Genomic DNA, 25,320 nt, shown 5'->3' on the forward strand with positions numbered 1-25,320 from the left:
ACGACAATTCCCCTACCTCTTCCCTTCCCGGCTCGCTGTCCCGGCGTGGTTGTAGCCCTTGTAGAACATAGTTGCGCAATCGTGTACCAAAAGTCCCATCCTCTCCTTCCGGTTTCTGTTTCTATGCCATTTGTCTTCTTTATCTCTTTCCTTCGTATACGTATCACACCATGCATTTCTCATTCCTTGGGTTATATTTCCGAGCCGACTACTCTGGAACACTACCTCGCATTCGGCGCAGCACCCGCTGCGCCGTCTCTTCTCTTGACTACGACTACGACCACCGCTTCGGGGCAGCAGCATCACCTACCTATATCCTCCGGATCCCTTCTCCCATGACAATCGGTATCTAATGCCACGCATCGCAGCATCTCTATACCCGAGACCTTATAAATATGTATACCATATTAACTCCGGATCCGTATCTGAATACCACCGTTTTTGGTGTGGGGATCCGAGACGCGCCCGAGGAAGCGCAAGAAATGCGGGGGGAGGGAGCGCGAAAGCAAAGTAATAAATAAATATAGCAGCAAAGCGCAAATCATATCCAACCGTGACCGGAACCATAGTCGTCGAGGAGATTGACTAGCCAGGATTGCGGCTAGCAAGGCCCAGTCACCATCATGCCTGCTCGCGAGACCGTTTGCCGCGGGTGGTCTCGTTGTGCAGCGTGCAGTAGAGAAAGTGACGGCGAGGCCCGGAGGTCGCACTACCCGCGACTGCGGCGACACGCGCTCCGAGCGGAGCCGTGTCCGTCCCACTGCCGCGAACCCCGAGCGAGAACATGCGGTCGAACACTGCATGCGGCGATACAGGACGGAGAAGGTGCGGTCAGCAGTGAACGGCGAACGGAGACAAAGAGCCCAAGGGAATATAGAGATGCGGAAAGTGAACTCACGGCTCGCGATAAACGACTTCGCGGTCGTCTGGCAACTGAGATGCGTGAGCGACAGCGGGGGGCTAACTCCCTCGAGCGTGCGCAGGTAGCGGAACACCATTGACGGTTGGCAAGGTCCTGCAAGTGGAGCGGGGTCAGTCCGGTGGCACGGGACGCCGCGCGTTAGGCATGCGTGCGCGACAAGGACGACGCACCGAAGCGGAAGACCGCTTGATAGGCTTGTTTCCACTTCTCTTCCAGGAGGCGTGCACAAAATGCAGGGTCTGGACATGTCGAGGACTGTGAAACGGCGAGATGTGAGATCTGCTGTCGTGTGCGATTGGGTGTCAAGGCCGGACAACTCACGCATTGGTATTCCTTCGCGACCTGGACGAGGCCTAGCTTCAGAACCCGTTCAAGGAACCAGGTTCGTCTGCAAACAGCTCGTTAGCGTCTGCCGACTGATTGCCTCCGGGTAGAGCTTACCTCTTCTCCAGTTTCAGCAAAGTGGCTTGGCTGAGCGTACCGAGCTCCTCCTCGGACCAGCCCCCGGGATTGTCGAGCACGAACCGACTCGACTCACGATATAGTTCCTCCTCCTCGAAAAGCTCGGCTATTCGCATCGCTTTGATAGGTCGGCCAGCGGCGTGCGTCAGAAGGAAGGTCAGGCACTCGTTCTGCAGTGCAGAGACGTGCAGCTTGTGTGATATGTTCATGAGGCCCTCGACGTTATTCCAAGTGATCGTGCACACTAGGCTGCAGCGGTGATCAGTACGGGATACATATGTTCAGAGCATGCAGGATACCTACTGTGGGTACACAAACTTCAGGAAGTCGTGAAACGTGCTAGCCTACAACGGTCTCGTAAATAGACTGACAATTGGCACGAGGACGCGCGATCGTACTTTCTCTTCCTTGAGGACAATGATCGCGTCCGGACGCTTCTCTTTCACCTTGACCTGTCGTTTCTGCGAACGCGCTGCCGTCGGGCTGGACGGTACGGACGTCTTCCCGTCAATGTCCGGAGCCTTCCCCTTCCCCCTCCCCGATGGCGTCGTCGGCGTGGTGGGGCTGGACTTCTCCAGCTTGCTCAAGCTGTCCTCACGTGCCTTCGCCTTATCCTCAAACGTTACTTCCGCATCGCTCGCGTCGTCCCGGTTGATGTCAACATCGAGCTCAATTTCGTCAGGATCCATGTCTGGGTCCATCGGCGCGAACGTAATCTCAGAATGACTGTCCAGCGTAGGTTTCCCCCCAGGCACGGAAGGCGGCTGAGAGATGGTTATGACGGAGGACACGGACTGCGGCCTCCCCGTCTCTTTCTCCGTCTCCGCCCAACCGCCTGAGAGAGCCGCCTGGAAGAAGGCAGACGCGAAGTACAGAACCTCCTTGTGTGCCCTTCAGAACACACGCGTTTCAGTTTACGTCCTATACTGCGAGTTCACAGCGTATGCGGGGACGATGGGAATGGGGTGCGTACCAGAAGGTGGTGGACTCGACGATGATCTTTACGTTGCCGGGGAACTTACTGGTGCGCGTAAAGGTCTCGTCTATCTCAATGGGGTCGTCCAGATCGCCGTTTGTGCTGAGGGAAGAGGCCATCTCGTCGGACTCGCACTCCTCGATGTACCAGGACGGAGACCCGGCGGACCTGAAGATGCCTGCAGCTGCGGCGTGGGTCTCTGTGGGGGAGCTGAGCGAGGCAGAAGGGTTGTGGCTGGTGAGGCCCCTGGAATTGCGAGCGATGAGTATATGCGGCGGATTCATCGTCGTCTTTCTTCTCCCAGATGGCAAGACACAGCGAGCAGTTACAGGTATTCTGCATCCGCAGCCTAGTCGTATCGAGTCCAAGTGCGCATCGATAATATATGTGACAGAACTCTTCTCATGGCGCTATAGTGTAGTGGTTATCACTTGGGATTCTGATTCTCATCTTCCCAAAACCCAGGTTCGAGCCCTGGTAGCGCCTTTCCAAGGTGGTAGCCTTTTGGTACATCTGCAACGAGTGTTTTGGCACTCTGGAGTCTGATTATGCATGCCATATCGTACTGGTGATCTTGATGGCGCTACAGCCTCAGCAGGCCGTGGTGAGTTTCGAGTAGTTGTGCGAGTTGCCGACCCCTGTAGGACATGCTTTTCTATTCCTGGTACTCGCTCACCATCGCAACTTCGCCCTTCCTTCGATTTATGGACATCCTCCGAAACCTACAAAGTGTAATATACCCAATGGAATAACCCAAGATCGAGGAGGGTTAAAGTCAAGCTTCGGGCGCCGAAACCAGTACACCATCCTACACGCGCGACACCGTAAGTCGATGGTCGGTAACTTCACATAACTATCGCATATAATCTATGGACCGACACGGTAGAGACCACTAGATAGATACATATATACAGGCAGAAGAGGGTAGCGCAAGAAGTAATGCGGGCATACGACGCACAGTCCAATCGTACAAGCCCACGTAAATGATAACGGCCACTAGCTATTGCAAAGACAACAAAACGTACTGCATGTCACTAACCGGATACATTCACAAGCCGAACGCAGACGCAATCGAGGGCGCCGCGGATCCCTGCCTGCGCGAGGGGCCTGCAGCAGACGGAGCCACAGACGCGCGACTGAATCCGTTCATTGACGAGGGTGCCATAGAGCCATGGCGCTGCCTCTCCCAGAGCTTGTCCTTTGCACGAACCTCGATGTTCGCGAACGGCTCTGGCTGGGTAAGCTTGACGCAGTCGCGCGTTCCGAGCACCAGCAACTCGAAAAAGAACGCAGCAGCAGCCCGTCGTGACGCCTGCGCATCTCGCTCAGTACACCACTCATCATCGCCAGCAGAACAACGCACCTTCTGCGCCATATCATTGAAGCTCATGTACTTGTCTGCTTCCGGCTCCTCAGCACTCGGCTGCAACTCTCTCCTAATGACCGTCAGCGCCTTCACAGTGTTCTTGCTGTAGCCCTTCCCGTCGTCGCTAGATGAGGTCGCCTGAGTCTGGCTTTGAGTCTGGCTGGCGGTAACGCGGTCGTCAAACATAGCGATAGGGCAAGTGGCATCGGCGTGACTCTCATCTCCTTCCTCCAGGAGAACGTCGGGAGGCGGTGTAGACAGCCTGGTGAGCTCAGATGGGGCAAGAGACTTGCTGCGAGCACGATCACCCTCTGGGCCACCGAACTCGGGGATATCCATATGGAAGTCCTCGATGCCTGGACCAGTATCGTCGAAGTTAAGGTCGCCGGGCCCTACGCTAGGACGACCATAAATATCGCTGCCGAGAGGGATACTGGGGGCCCTGCTGTCGCGTCTAAGCTGTTCAATCTCGTCATCATCGCCAACTACGCTGCCGTCGAGACGACGTTTCTTGCTGGGCGGCTTCTCCGGAGAACCACCACGGCGCTTGGCGGCCGCACTAAGGTTTGTGAGGGGCCGCATGAACATATCCGCCAGCTCCGGAACGAGGCCTGGGGGCGCAGCATTGAAGAACGTGCCCTGGGCAGTGGTCTTGGTGGGGAGGAAGTGTGCCAGGGGGTCGTCGCGAATCTCAAGCAGGCGCATGACTAGAGCTGAGCGGGGAAGGTAGGGGTGCTCTGTGACGATATCGCTGACATCCTTGGTGACCGCTGCACCCAGTCCAGCGTTGCGACCACGACCCACATGGGCAGCGGGACCGTCTTCGAGCTCCGTCTTCTCGTCAATGATCTGCTTCTTCTCTTTTCTCTTCTTGGCCACCTCCTCTGGTACCGCCTTTGGGGTGAGCTCCACCTCAGGAGGAGGGGTCTGCGGAGGTTCGGTGAGAGGAGAGGCTGCTTGTGTGGTCAGCAGAGTATCACGCGGCGATACAGTCTACACTTACATGCACGAGATGGAGTGAGACGAGGCGTCGGAGCATGTTCACTGAGAGGCTCATCCTCGAATGTGATACCAAGGTCAACGTCCATGCCGCCATCTCCAGGTCCAAAGCCCATGTCCATCTCGCCGAATGGATGCTCAGACAGAGCCCGACTCCGTACTGATAGCAGGTCAAAATCATCTGCTCCATGAGGTCCCATGAGGTGCGAAGCTACGGACTGCGGTGGCGCAACAGAGTCTCGTCGTCCGACCTCAACGCTCATGTCATCTTCATCCATGCGAGACGGAGAGCGCTCCGCTGCTGCGGGTCCATCACCAAAGTCGAGGTTGAGGTCGACGTCGTAGTCTTGAGAGCCAATGCCGTCTGACGGGCCAAGGTCGAAACCATAATTTGCATCGTCGAAGTCGAACTGTAAGTCGGCATTACCAAGGGTGATATCGGCTGCACGCGCTATGTGCTGCCCGCCGGGCTGAACATTTCTGCTCTCGTAGTCTGCCGTGTTCCTATGATAATGTGAGCAGAGCGGTGGTAGACCATCTCGTGAGACGCACCAATCAAGATCGGGGAGGAGAGCATCAAGGTCAAGGTTGTTGCTCTGCAGGGTGATGGCGTTCTGGTTGACGGCGAGCTGGTCTTCTGTCATGTCGACTACGCCGGGGCGGAAGGCCTGGTGCGGCTGCTCAGGCCCGGGGTCTTATGAGGTGACAGGAAGACGTACCATCTTGATCTTTAATAGAGCTTCATTACAATCATCCAGCAAATACTTCGCCTTCCGGCTATAGATGCGAACAACACCAAGGAGCAACTGTCCACTCAGCCGGAGAGCCATGACCTCGATCTCCTGGTGCATGATAGCGTCTGGAAGCGCGTGAGCCTCTCGAGGTCATCATCCCTAGTGTTCCTGAGTTCTCACCGACTGATTGTTCGATGTCCGTCTGCAACGTCTGGGTTTTGGAGAGCTTCCGCTCCATATGCGCCGCGAGCCATACCTTGGCCAGGGGCCCGCGACGCGAGAGGATCGCTTCGGAATAGAACTGTTCGAGGGGGGTCAAGCAGGTACATATAGGCAGCACAATCACATACCATGAGTATCCAAGAAGAAAACGCGTCAGGACGAGGGGGAGGGAGGGGAAGGGGGTATCGCGACGCGGTGGTTTCGAACCAAGCAGCAGGAATCCCAAGCCACCCTCCGTCATTGACGCATCCGGCAACCCACGTGGCAGATTCCCACGCATTCCCGGTGTTACTTCGCTGTCCTTTCCGTTCCTCGTCGCTGTCTAAGTCTTGTGCGCCCTGCTCTGTCCTCTGCGCCGTGCTCGCTGTTCTCGGTGGCCTGCTCCCTCCGTTGCGGTCTGTGCTCGACTTCTTGATGCTTGCGTCGACGTCTCGCAATGTCGCGAAGGCGCTTCGTAGCGTCGCGGCGGAGGTGAACTTTGCGAGCGCGTCATGTACGTCTTCCGCCCGCTTTTGCGCAACCACGTCTAAATCATGGTGTCTCAGGTCGACACGCACAGCGACGACATGCCTCACAGGTCTACTCAAGCGAATCGCGTCCAAACCGACAGGGTCTACGCACTCGTCCGTTTGCATACCCTGTTGACAGCAATTTCCGTGGTCAGGCGCACACACCTTTAACTCGCCTGAACATGATAATCGCTTCGGAACTGGACAAAGGGCACTCACTCAAGGCCATGGTGGTGGCGAAGCGCATGAAGGACGAGGGCATTACTCCCAACATCACAACGTACAACTATCTCATGCAGGCATGCGCCCAGCTAAACCTTCAACTCGAGGCACGTGCGGTATATGATGACATGTTGGCCATGGGGATACAGCCAGACCGGCACACTTTCCACCAACTCATGCAGGTGAGCGTGCGTTGTTACCATGGGTTCTTGTGTCTCGGACGTGGAAGGAAAGATGACCACTCGCGTCATCTTCTGACCAGGTCGAACGTCGGTCATATCCCAAACGACGATCGTCACAGGCGCATTCTTGTCAGAGCACGAACTGACCTCCCTTTGTACTAGGCTCTGGGGTCGTCGGAAGTCCCCGCTCTGCTCAGCTACATCAAGCTGATGGAAGAATGGAGTATACGACCCAATGAGACGACCTACGAGATCATAATCACCCGTTTAGTCGAAAACCAGCGGCTAGAAAACGCGCTGCAGTATCTCTCAAAACTTGCACCAGCGGGTCTGTCTCCAACCCTGAGGACCGCCGCCGCTGTGGTTCAATGCGCCGCAGATCTTGGCTTCCCGCGCCTTGCGCTGGACTTGGCAGACGCCTTCGAATCAACCTCTATCCGCCGATTAGAAAGTGAGGTCTGGGTAGACGTGTTGGTCAGCTGCGCAGAGCAGCTCTACGTGAGTCTCCACGTGTCCCAGCGATGATATTGACCTTCAACGTGACATAGGCTGAGGGGACGGAACGGGTCTGGCGAAAAGTTGTTCACGAGATGCACCTGCTACCGGACGAGGGTTGCTGTCTCCAAGTTCTGCATACCGCTGCAAGATACGGTCTCTCTGACCTCGCCCTTGAGGTGATCGATACCCTGAAGACCATCAACATTGTCTGGCGCGAGTACCATATTGCGCCGGTCATCGAAGCCATGTGTCACCACGGCGAGATCAAGGAGGCGTTTATGATGCTGGACTACATGCGCAAGAACGACATCGACTTCACGACGGAGACCGCTCTGCCCATCCTCAAGCTCGTCAAGAAGGATGTGGACGCGATCGATGACGCATGGGAGAAGCTCGAACTCATCCGTCAAGAGGGCCACGCTGTCGATGTCGTGGCGTTCAACGTCATCGTTGAGGCAGCTGTCGCGCTCAAGGACCTGCAGCGCGCCGTGGGCACGTACAAGGGCGCCGCACAGCTTGGGGTCACCCCGGACATCGATACCTACAACATCCTCCTCCGGGCTTGCATCGACGCGCGTCATCGCGAGCTCGGCGACCGCTTCCTCTCCGACATGAAGGAGGCGGGTATCAAGCCCGACCGGACGACGTACGAGCGCATGGTGCGCCTCTGCCTTACGCAGAGCATGTACGAGGACGCCTTCTTCTACCTCGAGGAGATGAAGAGTCATGGCATAGTTCCGCCCTTGATCGTCTACGATTCCATCATCCGCAAGCTCGTCACCGTCGGCGATACGCGCTACAACATCGCTCTCGAGGAGTTGAAGGAGTGTGGGTATGAAGTCCCGTACCGGCTGCAGTCGTTCATCAGCTCGGGCGGCGCGCATAATGGGCCGAAGGAATCGGATGCACCTGCGGAGGCCGTGGTGTTGTAGGGTTAGGACGCTTGGTTGACATCCTCTGTGCGTGCTATGGGTACACCGATGCTTGTCGTAATCAGTCTACAGTATGCTATACTCTGCTATTCCAGGTCTACTCCCCTTACTCCTGTCACTTGCCGTCCGACAATGCAATCACAACATTCTGGAGGCCGATAGAAGTGAGACTACGCCATCTCAAGTGCGATTGATTAACCACGAAACACGACGGACCCCGCGATTCATGCATAGGTATTATAAATTATTACTTCGGGCAGCGCAGCCTCTGGTCCAAGCGTTCCGCTACTCATTTGGACGGTATCGGCACCGGCACGTCCATCTTCCCGTCCACGTCGAGCGCAACAACCAGCCTGCTCACAAAGTTATACCCTCCAACGGTGGCAACAGCATCCACCATCTGCTTGTCGTCCAGGAACTTGTGGAGTCCGTCGAAGATTAGCTGCGGGACCTGCACCGACTTGGTCATGAAGTCTGCGAAGAGCATCGCAGCCTTGAGCTCAGGCGTAAGCGAGGACCGAGGCGTGTGTTCGGATGCGAAAGCGTGCGCAAGTCGGATCTCGCGCAGCTGCGCAACGCTGAGGCCTGCGCTGCGACCGACGGGTTCATGCTGCAACCTGTCTTGGCGTGAGGATCGTCGCAGTAAACAACGCGGGAAGCCAAGAGCCAAGTACTTACCAGACATACGCGGCGTTGTTCAGAGTTCCCGTGCGAAGGATCTGCTCGAGTGGTGGAACATCTCGTGAGTGCTGATCTCGTAGGCTATCGGGATCGGAGAGAACGCACGAAGAGCTCTCTCATGGTTGCTGGGAGTGAGTTGTTGTCACGTATGACTCCGAACAGATCGTTCCATCCAGCTGCGAGCGGTTCGTCCTGAAGTCTTCAAGGGAATAGGCATGTGTTAACATCAATGCCACGCAGTACATTCGCTTCGGAGACTTACAGGACCCCATCCAGGTCCAATAGTGTCCCATTGTCGCGTCGAGCACGGATCGCGTCCGCGACCTGATTCAGTAGTCTTGGATCAGTCTATCCATAGACATAGGTACCTGGACAGGAACACGTACCGCATCCGTCCCCGGTGCTGGGAAGACGTAGGGAACGCGGGCGGGGAGGTTATCGTCGCGTTTAATCGGCGCATGTTGGGCCAGTACGATGCTCGCGAACAAGGCGAGAACGAAGAAAAGCAATGAAATGCCTGTAGACCGCATCTTGAGGGATTGGATGAGTCCCACCTGCCTGCATACGTCTGTATATATACGAATACATGGACGCCCGCATGTCGGTCGGTGACTCTTGGGCCCGAGTTCTATTCCCAAGCATGAGAGTGTTGAAGGTCCTGGAAGAAAGGCGTGTGATACTGATGCTGTGAGCGGTAACAGTTGGTAGCAGATTCTAGAAGGAACATATACGCACGATTCGAGACAGCAACAACTTACAAGGCAGCAAGCAGGCGACAGCAGTGATGGGAAGCGGGCACCGTTGATATCGATACGTAGTGGTAAAGGGTGATTGAGATTGAGTGGCCCGCCCTTACATACTTAGACTATATAGACAGCTTGCCACGGTTCGTCTGGTCCATTGATTTATCCGCAAAACTTTTGTTCCATGGAGCACAATGTCAGTGTATTTCAACAAGTTCAACAAATCCCACCGAACTTGCCACGCGGAGGGTATCTCGCCGGTCTTCGGCACCTCCCCACATCAGCCAAGCCCCCGGCCTCAGTGCCTCTGGCCGTCTTTCTACTACTAGTACTAGGTCGTGCGGAGGTCGTTTGCAAACTCACGGTCTGCGTGGAGGGTGGTCGAAGAGGCGTAAGGAGGCCACCCGATCGAATCTCCGTGGCTTGGGTGGGTCACGGGGTCTGGTGATCACACGCGTCAGACGCGTCGCGTTCAGAAGCGTCCTTCGCAACCACCACTGGCATCCACAAACTATCCACATCGTTCCATACTCAGCCCACGAAAATCATGCCGCCGAAGAAGAGAACGAAGACAATGCACTCCGAGAACCATGTAACTGCCTCGAAAGCTCCAAAGAAGGAGAAAGGAGACCCCGCCACACCTGTCGCACGTGGTCGTAACATCCGCTGCCGACGAGGAGGGCTGCAAGACATGCCCAAGATGCCTCTGGACGTTCTCTTTGAGGTATGGTCTCGTGTATTTGCTTTCTACGAAATGATTACAGCTCAATATGAGCGCAGATCTTCAGCTTCCTCCACCCCCAAGACCTCCTCAACCTGTCACGAACTACAAAAGACTTTAGATCTTGCCTCATGAGTCGTAGTTCGGCTCGCTACTGGGAACAGTCCAGAAAGCAAGTCGAGGGTCTTCCAGACAAGCCCATTCACCTCAGCGAGCCTGCTTATGCGAATCTAGTGTTTTGCAACCATTGCCATGTAGGTGGTCTCATACAGTATGCCGCTGCGCAGCGGAGAGAAGCGTCGCTCACGTCACTGTTATAGAATTGCCTCAAGAGTGGCTCGCATGTTACTGCTTACTGGGATATCTACGCACGATATTGCGGGTCGTGCAGAACAGAAGTGTGAGTGCAGTTTTCGGCCCACCCTTGCAACTGATTTACCAATGAGATGGGGCAGGTTTACGTCCACGTGCGATGAGGCATTCAAGCCTGTATGGCTGGAATTTGATGTCAGATCCTGCGATATTGTGGTTACAGTACGCCTCAACAGGCAAGCTTGCTTATTCTGCTCATCGTGCCACTGTGCTTTACTGAGCGTCTTGCTAGCGACCGGTTACGCGGTATATGGTATCACAAACCGGAACTTGAGAAGATTAAGCAGGAATGGAAGTCTCTCGCGAACAAGACACAGAAAACGCAATACATCCAGGATCGGACGAAGTTTGTGTCGCAATCCAGAGAGGTCCGTGTAACGTGGCATCTCGGAACCCAGAGCGACTTGATTGATGATACACCGCACGTAGATCTCGCGTCATCTTGAGAAGTGGCAAGTCGGATTGAAACGACGTGCAGTGGCAGAGAGCAACACCGTCAAGGAGACGCGCTATGAAACGTACGTCGCACTCCGTCCCCGACGTTCATCGCATTGACGATGATATGATAGGGTCCTTGCGAAGCTCCGTCAGGAAGGATGGTCAGAGGAACTCGATCGAATGGATAAGGTAGCGTTGAACGGCCTTTCTCGTATAGATGGCGTGTCTCGCGCGACCAAACTCACCGACAAAGGTTAGTCAATTCAGCGCCCTGCATCTATGATGTACCTGCTGAACATGGCAACAGGTTGGATGACTATCCGGCCACCTGTGGTCGAGTACATGCAGAAGTTCAAGTCACAAAGAATCAACAAGGAACGTGCCAACTTGCTCAGTAGTCGCCTCTGGTACCTGAAGCAAGCCATGTACGCGTATCAACATGAGAAATGGCCGGCGGATTGCAAAGATCGCGTCTATGTCGGGTTCGCTGACTGCGCCTACATGCCCGAAGTACGCGCCGTGATCGAGAACACCTCTCCGGACCTCACAAAAGAAGATGTCAAGCAGCAGCTCAAGGAGGTACTGCCAGGACTCATCGATGGATGGGTTGAGAAGCAACGAACCGAGCTCGTTGCCATTATCCACGAGGAACTCAAGAAGGAGACTCAAACAGTGCAAATCCAAGACCCGCTACAATTGGCTATGGCATCCTTCCGGTGTGGCAGTTCGTTTTGCAGAGCTACCTCACTGCGGTGGCCTCAGATCGCCGAACACCGGTGCTCCTATGCCATGTGCAAGAGCGACAAGAGCTTGTATGGTCAATGCGTGGAGAGCCGCCGCGAGCGACACACGGCAGACATGCGCATTCCAGAGACCAAGCGTTTTGGCATTTATGCCAGAAGCGAATGGAGCCGCGACATTATCCGCCTATGTGGGTTTGACCCGGAAACCGTTACTTACCCCGAGATGGACGCGTGCATCGTGCGTTTGGTGTGCCGACGGTGCTCGACGTATGCAAGGCAGGAGGTGTTCGATTGGAAAGGAGCGGTGAGCTGTCTCTCCAATGCGGCTTCCATTGGCGTATGTGCTCACACGGGTTCAATGCTTAGATCACGCACGACGAAGCACACTCGGACTCTAAGCCACTTCCCGGCCGCTGGATGCTGCTTTCTGAGGAGCACGCTGCGAAAGCAAGGGCTCTCGAAGTCGCCATCGCCGCGAAGTCGCTCGACCTCGACCAAAGTAGACAAGACACATTTCACTGCGGCTGGTGCGGATACGACGGTAGCATGTCGAGAATGTACGAGCATCTGCGAGATAGGTGAGTAATACTTACGTCGCGTCCCAGTCCGGTTGTCTTTGATTGATCTGACGCAACCACTGGGCTTATCTAGTCATGGGAAGTCGAGATCTGAGAGCAAGCTGGACCAGGACTTCTACTTGGTCGAGCGGTACAAGCCCAGTATCTGGATGTATTCTGAGGTTTTCTCTGAGTGCAAGTCCGAGAAGGATACCGTGGCCGCTGGCAAGGGCTTCTTCGCGTCTTTCTGACATGTTTTACCCGTTGATACCGTTGTCCTGTACTATATAACTATTACTACAAATATGTGAGATTATCATTCCGCTCGCGGTATCGGACGTGCGTACCAGGTCGTGCTATCCCAGCGTATGACATCTACATGGCACTGCTAACGAGCGAGGACGCCAAATTTTCCCCCGTGCTGCCTCTCTCAGGCTTGGAGTTCGTCCCGGTTCAGGTGCGCATGTATACTAAACGCAATGAGATTGACAGAATGGTGGTTTGAAGGGTTGAATCATTCGGACACGGACACGCGCGGCGTAGCCTATAATGCGCCCACGTGATCTACGCGTCGCGGCGGAAGGTTGAGTTGAATGCTGCGCCGTGGGATGTGAGCGCGGCTTGTCTTCCCCGCACAACGTCTCGTCCCCACCAGCCTCCCGCGCTGTCTCTGTCCTCTAACGTCTGGTATATGGAACACAAGACGAATAGTTACGCACGACTTTGACGACATGGCTTCCCGTCGCAGACAAATCACATACGCCCCGCTCAACGACAATCGAGATGCCTCGCCCACCCGACCATCCGCCATTATGCGTCTCGCCCTCGCACAGGATGAAGAAGGCCGGGAATACGATTACGAGCCCACGAACACCGTCATGGCCGTTCAACGACCTCCGAGAACATCTCCTGTAAGGTACCCATCTCTGCCCTCGGTGCCAGAGGCATCGGAAGAAGGGTCTCTTGCGGGGGAGCGGATGTCATTGTCGAGGCAAAGCTCTGGAGAGTCGTTATACGGAGAAAGACAAGATGCGTACTCCCAGTATCCTCGCGGACTCCCTGCCCCACAGCTACCTGCAATCAACTCTGGAGAACCTTTGGAGTGGGATGACTTGCACGATGCACCAGACGATGATCCCTTCGCTGACACTCATCCGCCTGTCTACCATCAACCTGCCCCTCATGCGCCTGTATACCGGCCTCCTACTCTTGTGACCCACAACACATCCCAGTCGAGCCTCTCGGAACAGTACTACACACCTGATCGGACCTCCTGGAACATGCCCTCTCGCCCGGTGTCTGCGTACAGCGCTGTCAACACCAACACCACCGGATACAGCTACATGGAGCAACTGCCAGCCGCGATGTATCCTGCGAACGCAAGCATTGATCACTTCCAGCACGACACAGAGGCGTACGCATCAGGCGCGTTCTCTCGCCCGTCATACCGGCCACCGCGCTCGCGCTCCCCAACTCCTGCCGTCGATGATGAGGACTACCAGATATCGAACGATGGCAGCGTGCAGTATACCGGCTACACGCCGTCTCCGCAACGTCGACAAGTCTCAACGGATGAAAATGAATCTCCCCTGCGACGCCCCTTCTCGCAGGTATCGACGGCGGAGTCCCCGCAGCGCCGACCGTTTTCTCAGGTGTCGACGAACTCAACCGTAGAAAGCGGCTTCCGCCATTCTCAGACGTTCCTGCGCGCGATGTCAGAGCCGGCGGACCCTGAGAAGGTCTCGCTGGCTAACTCGGGCTCGACCACGTTCACTGAGCCGGACACACCCCTTCCTACGCGCCATTTCGGCCCTGCGCCTCCCGGACGCGTCCTCCGGCGACACAAGACCAAGAAACGGGTACAACTGACCAATGGCAATCTCGTGCTCGATCTTTCTGTTCCGCCTAAACTCGTGCTGCCGAGGAAGGGCGAACCCGAGACGATGAAGACGCGGTACACGGCCGTGACGTGCGACCCGGACGACTTCGAAAAGAAGGGCTTCTTCCTTCGGCAGAACGAGATGAAGCGGACGACGGAGTTGTTTATTGTTATTACTATGTATAATGTGAGTGCAAGCCTACGGCGATGCTCACAATGTTGACCGCTTCGCAGGAGGATGAGATTCTCTTCTGCCGGACAATGCATGGCGTCATGCGGAACATCGCACACCTGTGCTCGCGCAAGAATTCACGCACATGGGGAGAAGACGCGTGGAAGAAGGTCACTCATTCGCATGTCTACGCTGCTCGCGCGTACTCACCTTACCTCAGGTCGTCGTATGCATCGTTGCAGATGGTCGGAAGAAGGTGCACCCGCGCGTCCTCGATTGTCTGACGCTGCTTGGGGTGTACCAACCAGGAGACCACATGAAGAACATGGTGAACAATAAGCCGGTCACGGCGCACCTGTTCGAATACACGACGACGTTCGGGCTCGACGATAATCTCAAGTTCAAGTACCCTGACAAGGGCATAGTGCCGACGCAGATCATTTTCTGCATGAAGGAGAAGAACCAGAAGAAGATCAACTCGCACCGCTGGTTCTTCAACGCGTTTGGGCGCATGCTGCAGCCGAACGTGTGTGTCCTATTGGACGTGGGCACGCGCCCCGGGAACAAGAGCATCTATCACCTATGGAAGGCGTTCGATGTCAACTCGAACGTTGCTGGCGCTTGCGGCGAGATCGCGGCTTACAAGGGCAAGCATTGGCTTGGACTATTCAACCCACTTGGTACGGCCGAGATTAGTCGTAATGGTGCAAGTTTGGCTGACGACGTCACAGTGGCCGCGCAGAACTTCGAATACAAGATCACCAACATCCTCGACAAGCCCACAGAATCCTTGTTCGGTTACATCAGTGTACTGGTGCGTCGGGATGTCTTGCGGGTCACACAGAATTTGACCGCAATTCAATGCATAGCCTGGTGCCTTTTCGGCATACCGGTATATTGCGCTGCAGAACGACAAGTATGGCTTCGGACCGCTGGCTTCCTACTTCAAGGGTGAGGTGCTACACGGTCGCGACACGGACATCTTCACTTCCAACATGTGTAAGTTCCACATGTCAAGTCCGACGATCATGCCTTTAGCTGACGGTTGCTTCACTCACAGATCTCGCCGAAGACGTAAGTTTGGCAGGATCATGACCGATGCCTTGCATGTTCTGACTAGTCATCCAGCGTATCCTGTGCTTCGAGCTTGTGGCGAAGGCCAACTCCAACTGGTGAATATCTCACCCGTTGTCTTGATTCGGTATCACTTATCGCTGCTTGTAGGGTGCTCAAGTACGTCAAGAGCGCAATCGCAGAGACAGATGTGCCCGAGGCGCTCCCCGAGTTCATCAGCCAACGCCGACGGTGGCTCAACGGCTCGTTCTTCGCGGCGACGTACGCCATTGCTCACCTTGGTCAAATCCTGCGCTCTGGCCATAGCGTCTGGCGAAAGGCCTTGCTCGTCATGGAGACAATATACAACGTCATTAATTTGATTGCTGCTTGGTTCGCTGTCGTACGTGGCTGTTCTACCTTGTGCTGGAAAAAGTGCTAATGCTCGGTGTGGACAGGGTAACTTCTATTTGTTCTTCGTGAGTCTGTCTTTTCCGTATGAGCCGACAGGAGTGCTGATGCATATGTAGGTGATCTTGACTTCATCTATCGAAAACGATGCATTCGGCATGCCTGGCATAAAGTACTTCAATGCTATCGCCCAGGTGAGCCGTCACTTAAGCCTGCATGGTCCACAACCTCCTCATGCACTGTAGTTCCTCATGGCTGGTTTGGTCGTCGCCTGCTTCTTGTTCTCAATGGGTAACAAACCCAAAGCGTACGTCGTGATGCTTCTGCATTCCTGAGAACCAACGCTAAGTGATCGCATACTCTAGTTCGCGCTGGAAGTACAAAATTTGCACCCTCATCTTTGCCGCCCTCATGGTCTACGTTATCTTTGCCGCGGTTATGTGCTCGATTCAAGCTGCTCGCCAGGGGGGTGCCGCGTACCGGGTGATGCTGTTCAGTATTGTTGTGACATACGGAAGTGGGTTGACCCTAGTCATTTGAGGGGCCGGACATAACTGACGTGGTGGGCTTTGGGGAACAGTGTATGCCGTCTCGAGTGTGCTGGCTTTCGACCCATGGCACATGCTCACGAGCTTCATCCCGTATATGCTCCTCTCTCCGACCTATGTCAACATCCTACAAATGTGAGTCTTATGGTCAGTATAGGCATTCGTCAGCTGACGCATGTTCTTCCTACAGCTATGCCTTCTCCAATCTTGACGATGTAAGTGACCAGCACTTTCTGCAAGCTTGCCGTTACTGACCTTCCCGCGGTAGATCTCTTGGGGTACGAAACAAGACACCGAAATCAGCACCGACCTCGGTGCTGTCATTCAAAACAGCAACTCTCAAGTCGACCTCGAGGTCCCAACGGACGCCACAGACGTGAACATCATCTACGAAGAGGCGCTCGATAACCTCCGCAACCGCAAGCCTCTCCCCAAGCCTGTCGGGCTGGGTACTGCGGAGAAGGAGCAGCTCGCGAAGGACTACTACGCGAACGTGCGGACAAACGTCCTGCTCACGTGGGTTTTGTCGAATGTGCGTATAGGTCTTCGTTGCTCTGGCCCGAGGTCTTGCACTGATACTTGTCGGGTCGAAGGGTATTCTCCTTGTCGCTATCTTGGGTGGCGGAGGTGCGGTGAACACGTTCTCCGCGAACGAGGAGTTCAGCCGGACGAAGGCGTACATGACGTTCATCCTCGCGTTCGTCGCCATCACCAGTATCATCGTAAGCATGCATGCGATATATTCGTTGCTCGACACTAACAACAACTGCCTGCAGCGTTTCACGGGCTCACTGATGTACCTTACCGCCCGCGTCTTCACCGGATGAGCCGCCGCCGTCGGCATGCGCCCCTGCTTGACCTCTCTCCCCCTATGTATGTACCACCTATGTATCGGTCTCATCTCCCGTATGCCCTACCCAGGATCATCTACTCATGGACTCTCTGTATATCGTTTAATCGTACATCGTTCTGCTCGGATAACTTGTACATATAACACATGCGTACACAAAATCGCCATATACCCCTACTGGGCGAGGCAAAAACTGTGCTTGTCTTGTGAGAGCCAAGACGGCAACATCGCGCCATACAACCGTACAACAAAAAGCGAAGGACAATTAAGGGGCAACGCTAGTGGGCTCAAGCAAAGAGATAGTCGTAGAACGACTGTCGGCCATTCAACTGCGACCGCACATGAGCAGCCTCAGCACGCTGCCGCGCTCTGTGAGTCGCTCTCCTCGCAGGCGACGGCGACGGCGACGACGCAGACCGCCGCTGGCGCTCAAGCAGGCGCGACCTAAGCGCGTCGGGACCCTGTCTCCTACGTACGCCACTAACCATCGGTGTCCTCTCTACGTCGGCGTCGGCATCGCTCAACGATAGCGACGCGACGCTGCCCGCGAGGTCGCCCTCTGGCTCTGGGGCAGACATGTCCCCGTCGACATCAACGTCCGACTCGCCGAGGACAGACCATCCGTCAGATTCGAAGCCTGATATCGGCGGGATCGCGCGTGCAACGTACACCGCGCCCACTGCAGGGGACGCAGGCGCAGACGCGTCTGAGCCGACTTCGACTATTGCAGTCAACCTGGAGCCAGGTCCGGAAGGGCTGGGGCCCTCAACGTCGGATGCGTCGCGGTCGGAGACGAGCTCGGACTCGGTGTCGAAATCCGTAGCGGAGAACTCGGACAAATCGGTGACGGGAGGGGTGTCGAGCGTCGGGGCGGCGTGGTGGGTCGGGCGGGTGACGTTGGGCCGGAGGAGGTAGGTGAGGCGTTGGCCGGAGGCGTCCTTGCCTGCGAGGTGGATCTGGGTGTCAGCATGGCGCATACATGCGGGTTAGCGGCTAGGCAAGTCTTACTGAAGCTCACAACGTCGTGGTAGCGCGCGCAGCAGTGGACGACGTAGCGGGTGAACGCGTCGTCCGCAATGCTCCAGACGAGCTGGAGAGGGGTCCGGGAGACTTCCATGATAGCGTCCGAGGAGCCGATAGGGACTCTAGGGAGGTCGAAAGCGGCCGCAGAGTCTGGAGAGAGTATCACTCCGCCTGCTGTAAGCCAGTCGACGATCTCCTCCTCGACCTCCTTCACGAGGAGTTCCGTGCGAGGGCCCGACTTGCGCAGTTCGCGCCGCATGCCTTTCAGACTCATGGAGAACCTCCCCGCGTTGGCGGACACGGGTTCCCGTGCAGCGGGGACTGCAGGTGGTATGGGGTTGTTGCGCGCGAGGTAGTGAGGCAGAGGCTCGGGGAACGTCGTCCGGCTGCTAGGGGCGGGGACGCTGTAGTCCTTCCTGGACGGCGCGACGATGTGCGCGTTGCCGATAAAACGAGCTATTCGTGTGTTCAATGTGAGCGAGAGAAACTTACAGACGGCAACACGTACCATTCTCTTTGCGCCGGATCCACCGCTTGCCCTCCTTCTCGTCCCGCCGGTTCCGCTTGGCTGAGACTGCAGTGGGGGCTGCCGAGGATTGGGTGCGCACGCGTAGATGCGCGAAGCGATCTGACATGCCTGGGGTCCGTAGAATCGCTGGAAATGACATGGGCACCGGCCCACTGGCCTTGACCGCGACCGCAGGAGGAGCGGCAGCGGGTGTCTGCTCGACGACGACAGGCTCCATATCGGTAGAGATAGCGTTCGACTGGCGATGTGTAGTGCTCGATGTCGGTCCTGTCTGCTCAAGCAAACCCAGGTACAACTGGAGACAAATTTCAAGGAGCAGCAAAGAGGATGAGATTGAAGTGAGTCAGGAATCAGCGCGAGGTGCTTCCGCCGACGGCGGAGCCGGTCAAGACGTCGGGAGGGCGGAGCGCCCAACTTCCGGCGCCTCTACTACTGTAGCCCATTCTCCCTGAAGTCGTCGAAGCACTATTGTCGTCACAGCTTATGAGGCCTCATTCAAACCTAACAACATTCATATCATCCCACATAGAAATTGATCATCTTACTACATTCATTGCTGTGCGTCGTATGCGTAGCCTACGGAAGTAGTGAGTTTCTATGAAACCCGGGCCGCTACCATCTTGGCATGATGATGGAGAGCGGACACCAACAAGGAGTTGAAAAAGTCACTTATGCACCATGGGAAGATGCGCCCTGCCTAGCCTCAGTACGCGCGCGACCGGTCTCGAGTAGGATCTCCAAGAGGTCGTCCCATCCAAGGAGCGGTGGTCCGCCAGCGGTCCTCGTCTGCTGGAGAGATGTGCGGTACTCATCCAAAAGGGGCCTAGTAGCATCCGTTTGACCATGGCGTGGGCCACGCAGACTCGAATTTGATACTGCAGTACCAGGAGGAGGCGGAGGAACGTGTCGCGACCTTGAGGGAGGGAGTTGAGCAGCATTCCGGGAGGATACATCCTTCGCTCCAGACAAGTTGGCGAAGGGCTGTGACGGGCATAGCGTGTCCACTTCTTCACGCTTGACGGAACGCATCGGAGCCTTGCCTTTCGAGCTTGTGGAGGCTGGAACATTGTCGTGAGAGACCTGCGCCGCACGAGGGCCTTTGCTTCCTTCCCGCGACGCGCGTGAAGACGACCGCGAGGTAACGGCACGCAGGTCGACGTGTTTCCTGCCCTTAGAGTCCGTGTAACTGTAAGATACACTTTCTTGCGGCGGTGGAGGCCTGCGAAGAGTCGATGTGGGCCCCGCTGGTGACTTGGAAGAGTGCAACTGGGTCGTTAACGACGTAGGCATGGACATGGACGGGTCGTGCACGGCCTTAGAGGGAGCATCTGTACGAGAGACAGGGACAGCGGCTGACGACGTCTTCCTCTTCTTCACTGCAGGTTCCTCGGCTTCACCCGACAACGACGCTCCGGCAGCGCGCTTCCTAGATGGAGCAGCCTTGTCAGGCTCAGCAGCCCCTTTCCGCAGGAAGGTCGGAGCACCCCAGATGGCTGGGTCGTGCGCGGGAGATTTCGGGCGGATGCCGTCCAAACGTCGAGCAGTGTCTGCGGAAGCTGTATGTCTTTCTTCCGGTCGCGTCGACGCGGGAGGCGCGCGTTCGCGCTGCTTAGGCACGTCCGTCTTAGACGATGATGGTTTGGGTGGCTCCTCGCGGAACGAGCCCTCGCTGGTGAAGACATCGGCTTCAGGTGGCAGGCTTGGTCCCGCCTGTTCCCCATTACCGCGCTCCTTCCTGCGTCGCTTCAGCGTACGATTTTGAGGCTGCTCTTCGACGGCGGGCGTAGACTGTCGCGGACGCTTCGCGGGAGAAGACTCTCGTGCACCAGAGCGCTTGGGCCTCGGTGCAGCCTGGTTCGTCTGCTTGGCATACCGCTCGACCATCGCAGCAGTCCGTTCGTCGTCCGAGTCGAGCCGCTCCTTACCCTTCGCAGGAGCGTGATACTTTGCCTTCCGACCCCGGGTCTGCCTGGGCGGGGCTGGAGCCTCCTGCTCGAATGCTAACGGGTCGGACAGAAGTTCATCTACGTCACCCTCGCTGTCGCCCTCGTCTTCGGGAGAAGTCGTAGCTCTAATCGCTGCCCAGGTGGGCGCAGCAGCGTGCAGCGCATCTGGAGGCTGTGGGTCCACATGCATGGGGGATGACCTCGGAGAGGACTTGATTTGCTCGGGCTGAGGTGCACTGTCTTGAATATGCTCAGCATCGATGTTCGATGCCTCGTCGAAGCCGTCCACCGCTATGGGAGCTTCACGCTCTTCTGCCTCGGTAGTCACCTCAATCTGAGCATCCGGCGCGTGCTCGGCGGGACCAGACTTGTCCTGACTCTGCGAATCGCCCTTATACGAGAGCGACTGCCGCGATTTGGCCGACTCCTGCGACCCCTCCTCAAGCTCAGGCGCCGCAGGACTCTCGGGAGCATTGCTAGACTCGGGCCGCTCGCTCTTTCGAGGGTCCTCCTCAGCTTGGGTCTGGGCCGGCCCGACCTCGTTCCGGAGCTTCGACGGACGCTGTGATTGTGACGACTGGGACTGGCCCTGCTCCTGCGAACCCTCGTTCTGACTTTGGCTTTGGCTCTGAGAGAGCACCCGCTGGCTCCCGGGACTCGCCGTGTCTGAGTTCTCGACAAGTACTCGCCCCTCTCCGCTCGCGTCCGGATCACGCAGCAATGTTCCGACCTGAGGGGGCGGGACTCTGCGGACCCCAGACGTGCTCCATGCGGGCGTAGACGTGGGGTATTGCGGGGAGGATGCGGGGGACGGTGGAACCCGGAGGCTCGAGACGGGTACCGGCAAACTTGACGGCGGTAAAGATTCAGTACGTTCAGCAGTGGCAGAAGGCTGTCGCTGAGAGCACACGGGCGGCTGGGGCGAGGAAGTCGCGTATGGCACAGAAGAAGTTGGGGGTCGCGGCAGCGGCTGTGCCGGAGGCGGAGGCATTGATAGGGACGGAGAATTATGGTCGACAGTCGTCTTGGGGGATTTCGGACTCTGTGTCCCAAGCTTGGTAGACGACGTGTTGGGCACGACGTGTTCGTCTGGTACATCGTCATTGTCAGTATCAGCACCGTATACAGCATCTTCAGGTTCTTCCTCTGTGTCTGACGAGCCCTTGATAGACCGTCCTGGACTACCCCTAACCGAGGGTGACCATTGGGAAGGAGATCTCGACGGAGACGACTGCGGGGTTCGTATTGGAGAAGCACGAGGTTTGGAGACGGCTGACTTAGAAGGCGAAGACGAACTGGAAAGCCTGGTCCCTCCACAGGGCGATCGAGAGCCTACAGACATGCATATGAATGTGCGACCCCTGTCGATGGTGGACGAATGCTCACCTGCATGTGAAAGTGAGTCCTGCCGTCTCGGCGAACCCCTGTGCACCGCAGATCGGGGCAATCGCTCGCCTGTGAGGAATTCAACTTAGTATATACTTCGAAATATGTCTGAGCAAACCGACCACAGAGGGTGAAGAGATGTTCGAGCACTTCATCCGGAGGGTAGAAGTAATTGGCCATCCTAGCGTGGAATCGCTGTGCGAAAGGTCAGTGCGAGCGACTTGCAGCAGACACGAAGACTCTACCTTCCAGCTTGCTTTCCGGAGTGCCTCTTTGCTGACTGTCGGACGTTCAAGCTCTGTGCCTGAGGCGCAGGGCGATATCCTTGGCTTCGGAGGGCCGGACTTCCTGGCCACACGGACTTTGACGTTCATATCGTCCATGGTGGTTTGGACGTGGGACTCTGCAGCAGTGGTCCTCATTCTCTTGGTTAGCTCGGCATTCGACCCTGCTTGCTCCTTCCGTTGCTTGAGTATATTGCTATAGCGTATTAGTCACGTTACTCTATGAATGTCCCATCACAAGCAGTCATCGTGACCTCCCGGGCCTTCATCCGCCCTTAACCGCCTCTGTGACTGCCATCCCTGTAGTCGCACATCACCCCAGCATGGCTAGTAATCTCGCACATGTTGGCAAGATAGCCACCAGAGATCTTCTCGAGCTCAACCATCTCCTTTCGACAGATCAGTTGGCTGAGTGGCTATCAGGCCGACGTCTACTGTAAATGTCCCTGCGTCCAACGACGAGAAGACTCGGCTGACTCACGTCACTACCTGCGGTATCCATCCAGTGACTTCAAGTGACGGGTCGACGTTGGGCGAGGCCGGGACTGCGATATCATGGACGTCATGGACCAGACACGGGGAAGCGCACTACAGTTCTCCCGCGAGAAGCACGCCCTGACTGCGATCGAAGAGGATGCACCAACAACTCACCTAGCACCTCCGTCCTGCCTCAAACCGTGAATCCAGTCTCGAATGTTCTTGTCGCTGGCGATATCCACCGGAGAATCCCACATAGCTTCGCCGAAGGACCCTTTCAACTCAAACTCGTCCACGTGCAAGAAAAGCGTTGCGTCTTTGGACATCCCCTTAGACTCTCCACTGGGCACTCGGCCGAACGCGACGCGCACCCGTTGGAGCGAGACCAACGCAGACTTATGTGACGTTATGAGCTTCCCGGCATAGAGAGGGTGTCTGCATGGACGGTTAATCGCGAACAGTTGAGATACAGGAGACGTACTGCAGGTATCTTGCCACTGCATCCTGGGAGAGGCGAGCATGTATGATGTGTTTCTTGTCGGAGATCTGGACCCATATGTTGCACGGTGCTGTGTCTCCGGGATCAGGGAAAGTCAGAAACTGTACGTGTCGCCTTCAGCCACATGTCATTTTCGAGTGCTGCCTAGAATATACCTTGACTAATTGTGCTTTAGCCGCTTTCTTTTTCGGCGGCGCAGCGGAAAGGTTCCCTCCATATTCCTCCGCGACAGAAATCAGAAAGTCCAGGATCCAGGGTCCAGATATCGTCGCAGACATTGTAAATCACCGTATCAATATCGCATTTGAGTGAGTGTCTTCGAGTGCGAGAGACCAAAAGAAATCAAGGATGTTCGAGGATGGTGGAGGACAAGGAGAAGGACGGGAGTTTCGGACTCGCGTGGTGACGCCGTGACAGGCGCGTGACGCGACGCGATTTGATCTAACGGCACGCGACCTCCTACTCCTGGCCAAGTTCCGCAATTGTCGACATATAAGAATGAACCCCTCCACCATCGTCATATATGTCTCCATAGTTGATACCCCCCCCCTAAATCTCTGGAGTTATCGGTTCGTGTCTTATATCCCCTTACTTGCCCTTACTTGCACTACTAGCCACCATCTCGTCCTCGACACTGGAGATGCCTGCCATCACCTCGGAAAACATTATCGGTCGTGCCGTCGTTGCGGTCCGCGAGCATGCAGCAGTCCGCGATCAGGCTCTTCTCCTCGCGCTCCTGGAGTATGCGCCGAACGAGACGGGGAAGCTCAACATTGCCAACAGAATCCTCCATTGCGGTGATGCATACCATGAGAAGGATAGCTGGAGCCATATCGGCCCCCTTGCCGACTCCTTCTGGCGAAATATCATAATACCTGGTGAGCAGTGCGACTTGGATTCACAGCACGAAAATGAACGGGCTGAATGTCGTCGTCGCAGTCCGGGTTACTGGAGGCAAGACCCCTGAACCTAGGAGCAGAGTCACTCGCAGCGGCCTTAGCTCTGCGGGATTCTTGCGTTCACCCGCGGAAACGGCCGCAGTCAATGCCTTGAAGGAAGTGATTGAGAACGTATGTTCAGACCAACCTGCTCTTCGTGTCCATTTAAATACTGAACGCAACAAACCAGGCTTCCGCGCGAGACAGACACAGGTGCGTGATCTCCGGAAAGCTCGACCCCGAAATGATAGCCAGTGGGTAAGTCAGAGCGTTTTTCTTGATGTTTCCCTCCCGGTCTTGTATGTTCGACAGGGGGCTTAGTAGTGTCGAGTGACCTCAGCTCGCTCTAGGTTCCCTTACCTGTGATTCGGCACACAGGTCACAGTGTCACAATACTCACTTCCTCCCTTATGCTTAGGCCCGCAGCCCTCTCCCAAGGCGGGACCGGACTAGAAATGACCCGCGTGACGCACATCATCCCCTTCTCCCTGCGGGACAGCACCGCAACAGCCTCCGCGGGCCACCTGCCGTCCATCTGGGGCGCTCTCGAGTGCTTCGGCGGGATGAGCCTCTCGACACTCATGCACGGGGGCATCAACGCCCTCGACAACGTCATCACCCTCTCCGCGACGTACGTTCTTCCCCACTTACGTTCCCGGTCGTGCTGATCCTCTCTTTCCAGCCTCCATCGGTACTTCACCGAACTACAGGTCGCACTCGAGCCAGTCCCCAACGCGCAGCACACGTATAGAGTGCGCACCTGGGGCAAGGTCGCGCCCCGCCTCGGACTTCCGAAGACGGTCAAGCTCTCCAGTGCGTCTGGGGCCCCGCTCCCGAACCCGGCGTATCTGGCACTACATTGCGCCATCTGTCGCGTCCTGTGGTCGTCCTCCCGTGCGGAGGAACTTAAAGAGGTGCTCGAGGAACTCGAAGAAGTCACGCTCCTCGCGCCCGACGGGAGCTCTGCCAACCTCATCAATATTGCTATCTATCGGTCTCTTGCCATGGAAGTCTGACGCTATCGCAGTTGCGCTGGTCCCCGAACC

The 25,320-nt window shown here is 56.3% G+C and overlaps 9 protein-coding genes and 1 non-coding gene across 10 annotated transcripts; 5 read left to right on the plus strand and 5 right to left on the minus strand.

The window, feature by feature from the left end:
- Positions 1-188: 188 nt before the first annotated feature.
- Positions 189-2,671, minus strand: L226DRAFT_532127 (uncharacterized protein). Its single transcript, XM_067680199.1, has 8 exons — positions 2,358-2,671; positions 1,783-2,275; positions 1,688-1,728; positions 1,364-1,633; positions 1,244-1,310; positions 1,093-1,177; positions 899-1,015; positions 189-797 (listed from the first exon to the last, which is right to left on the minus strand). Exons 1-8 carry the CDS (start codon positions 2,642-2,644, stop codon positions 622-624), a joined length of 1,536 nt encoding a protein of 511 aa, XP_067539396.1. The 5' UTR covers positions 2,645-2,671; the 3' UTR covers positions 189-621.
- Positions 2,672-2,766: 95 nt separating this feature from the next.
- On the plus strand, positions 2,767-2,846 carry L226DRAFT_t57. The gene has a single exon. It is a non-coding gene; the product is annotated as a tRNA-Gln (tRNA).
- A 163-nt stretch (positions 2,847-3,009) lies between these two features.
- L226DRAFT_503587 (uncharacterized protein) lies at positions 3,010-5,865 on the minus strand. Its single transcript, XM_067677943.1, has 7 exons — positions 5,810-5,865; positions 5,640-5,760; positions 5,445-5,584; positions 5,278-5,393; positions 4,730-5,229; positions 3,724-4,679; positions 3,010-3,672 (listed from the first exon to the last, which is right to left on the minus strand). Exons 1-7 carry the CDS (start codon positions 5,810-5,812, stop codon positions 3,409-3,411), a joined length of 2,100 nt encoding a protein of 699 aa, XP_067539397.1. The 5' UTR covers positions 5,813-5,865; the 3' UTR covers positions 3,010-3,408.
- A 138-nt stretch (positions 5,866-6,003) lies between these two features.
- Positions 6,004-8,281, plus strand: L226DRAFT_503590 (uncharacterized protein). The gene is made up of 4 exons (XM_067677944.1): positions 6,004-6,174; positions 6,227-6,594; positions 6,757-7,092; positions 7,143-8,281. Exons 1-4 carry the CDS (start codon positions 6,096-6,098, stop codon positions 8,022-8,024), a joined length of 1,665 nt encoding a protein of 554 aa, XP_067539398.1. The 5' UTR covers positions 6,004-6,095; the 3' UTR covers positions 8,025-8,281.
- On the minus strand, positions 8,169-9,368 carry L226DRAFT_302955 (4-carboxymuconolactone decarboxylase). The gene is made up of 5 exons (XM_067673720.1): positions 9,092-9,368; positions 8,968-9,029; positions 8,811-8,904; positions 8,703-8,743; positions 8,169-8,641 (listed from the first exon to the last, which is right to left on the minus strand). The coding sequence occupies exons 1-5, from the start codon at positions 9,233-9,235 to the stop codon at positions 8,314-8,316; spliced, it is 669 nt and encodes a 222-aa protein (XP_067539399.1). The 5' UTR covers positions 9,236-9,368; the 3' UTR covers positions 8,169-8,313.
- Positions 9,369-9,883: 515 nt separating this feature from the next.
- Positions 9,884-12,606, plus strand: L226DRAFT_610659 (uncharacterized protein). Its single transcript, XM_067686187.1, has 10 exons — positions 9,884-10,172; positions 10,229-10,423; positions 10,490-10,569; positions 10,625-10,717; positions 10,774-10,909; positions 10,971-11,059; positions 11,111-11,232; positions 11,287-12,026; positions 12,089-12,300; positions 12,374-12,606. The coding sequence occupies exons 1-10, from the start codon at positions 9,996-9,998 to the stop codon at positions 12,528-12,530; spliced, it is 2,001 nt and encodes a 666-aa protein (XP_067539400.1). The 5' UTR covers positions 9,884-9,995; the 3' UTR covers positions 12,531-12,606.
- A 1,385-nt stretch (positions 12,607-13,991) lies between these two features.
- Positions 13,992-17,169, plus strand: L226DRAFT_456674 (glycosyltransferase family 2 protein; the record flags this gene model as incomplete). Its single annotated transcript, XM_067675313.1, has 17 exons — positions 13,992-14,345; positions 14,393-14,500; positions 14,551-15,010; positions 15,062-15,144; positions 15,200-15,329; positions 15,391-15,404; positions 15,459-15,502; positions 15,555-15,786; positions 15,842-15,862; positions 15,914-15,988; positions 16,040-16,101; positions 16,160-16,311; positions 16,375-16,477; positions 16,533-16,557; positions 16,611-16,874; positions 16,936-17,064; positions 17,119-17,169. 17 exons carry the CDS (start codon positions 13,992-13,994, stop codon positions 17,167-17,169), a joined length of 2,307 nt encoding a protein of 768 aa, XP_067539401.1.
- Positions 17,119-19,104, minus strand: L226DRAFT_532132 (uncharacterized protein). The gene is made up of 3 exons (XM_067680200.1): positions 18,724-19,104; positions 18,201-18,671; positions 17,119-18,135 (listed from the first exon to the last, which is right to left on the minus strand). Exons 1-3 carry the CDS (start codon positions 18,959-18,961, stop codon positions 17,480-17,482), a joined length of 1,365 nt encoding a protein of 454 aa, XP_067539402.1. The 5' UTR covers positions 18,962-19,104; the 3' UTR covers positions 17,119-17,479.
- Positions 19,105-19,241: 137 nt separating this feature from the next.
- L226DRAFT_610663 (uncharacterized protein) lies at positions 19,242-23,694 on the minus strand. The gene is made up of 7 exons (XM_067686188.1): positions 23,492-23,694; positions 23,319-23,437; positions 23,012-23,272; positions 22,322-22,556; positions 22,199-22,271; positions 22,077-22,145; positions 19,242-22,022 (listed from the first exon to the last, which is right to left on the minus strand). The coding sequence occupies exons 1-7, from the start codon at positions 23,612-23,614 to the stop codon at positions 19,414-19,416; spliced, it is 3,489 nt and encodes a 1,162-aa protein (XP_067539403.1). The 5' UTR covers positions 23,615-23,694; the 3' UTR covers positions 19,242-19,413.
- A 233-nt stretch (positions 23,695-23,927) lies between these two features.
- On the plus strand, positions 23,928-25,290 carry L226DRAFT_503599 (uncharacterized protein; the record flags this gene model as incomplete). Its single annotated transcript, XM_067677945.1, has 5 exons — positions 23,928-24,214; positions 24,276-24,406; positions 24,465-24,532; positions 24,693-24,905; positions 24,957-25,290. The coding sequence occupies exons 1-5, from the start codon at positions 23,977-23,979 to the stop codon at positions 25,288-25,290; spliced, it is 984 nt and encodes a 327-aa protein (XP_067539404.1). The 5' UTR covers positions 23,928-23,976.
- Between the last annotated feature and the right edge of the window lie 30 nt (positions 25,291-25,320).

This window comes from Lentinus tigrinus, assembly GCF_003813185.1.
Source record: "Lentinus tigrinus ALCF2SS1-7 unplaced genomic scaffold L226scaffold_5, whole genome shotgun sequence".
Lineage (NCBI taxonomy): Eukaryota > Fungi > Basidiomycota > Agaricomycetes > Polyporales > Polyporaceae > Lentinus > Lentinus tigrinus.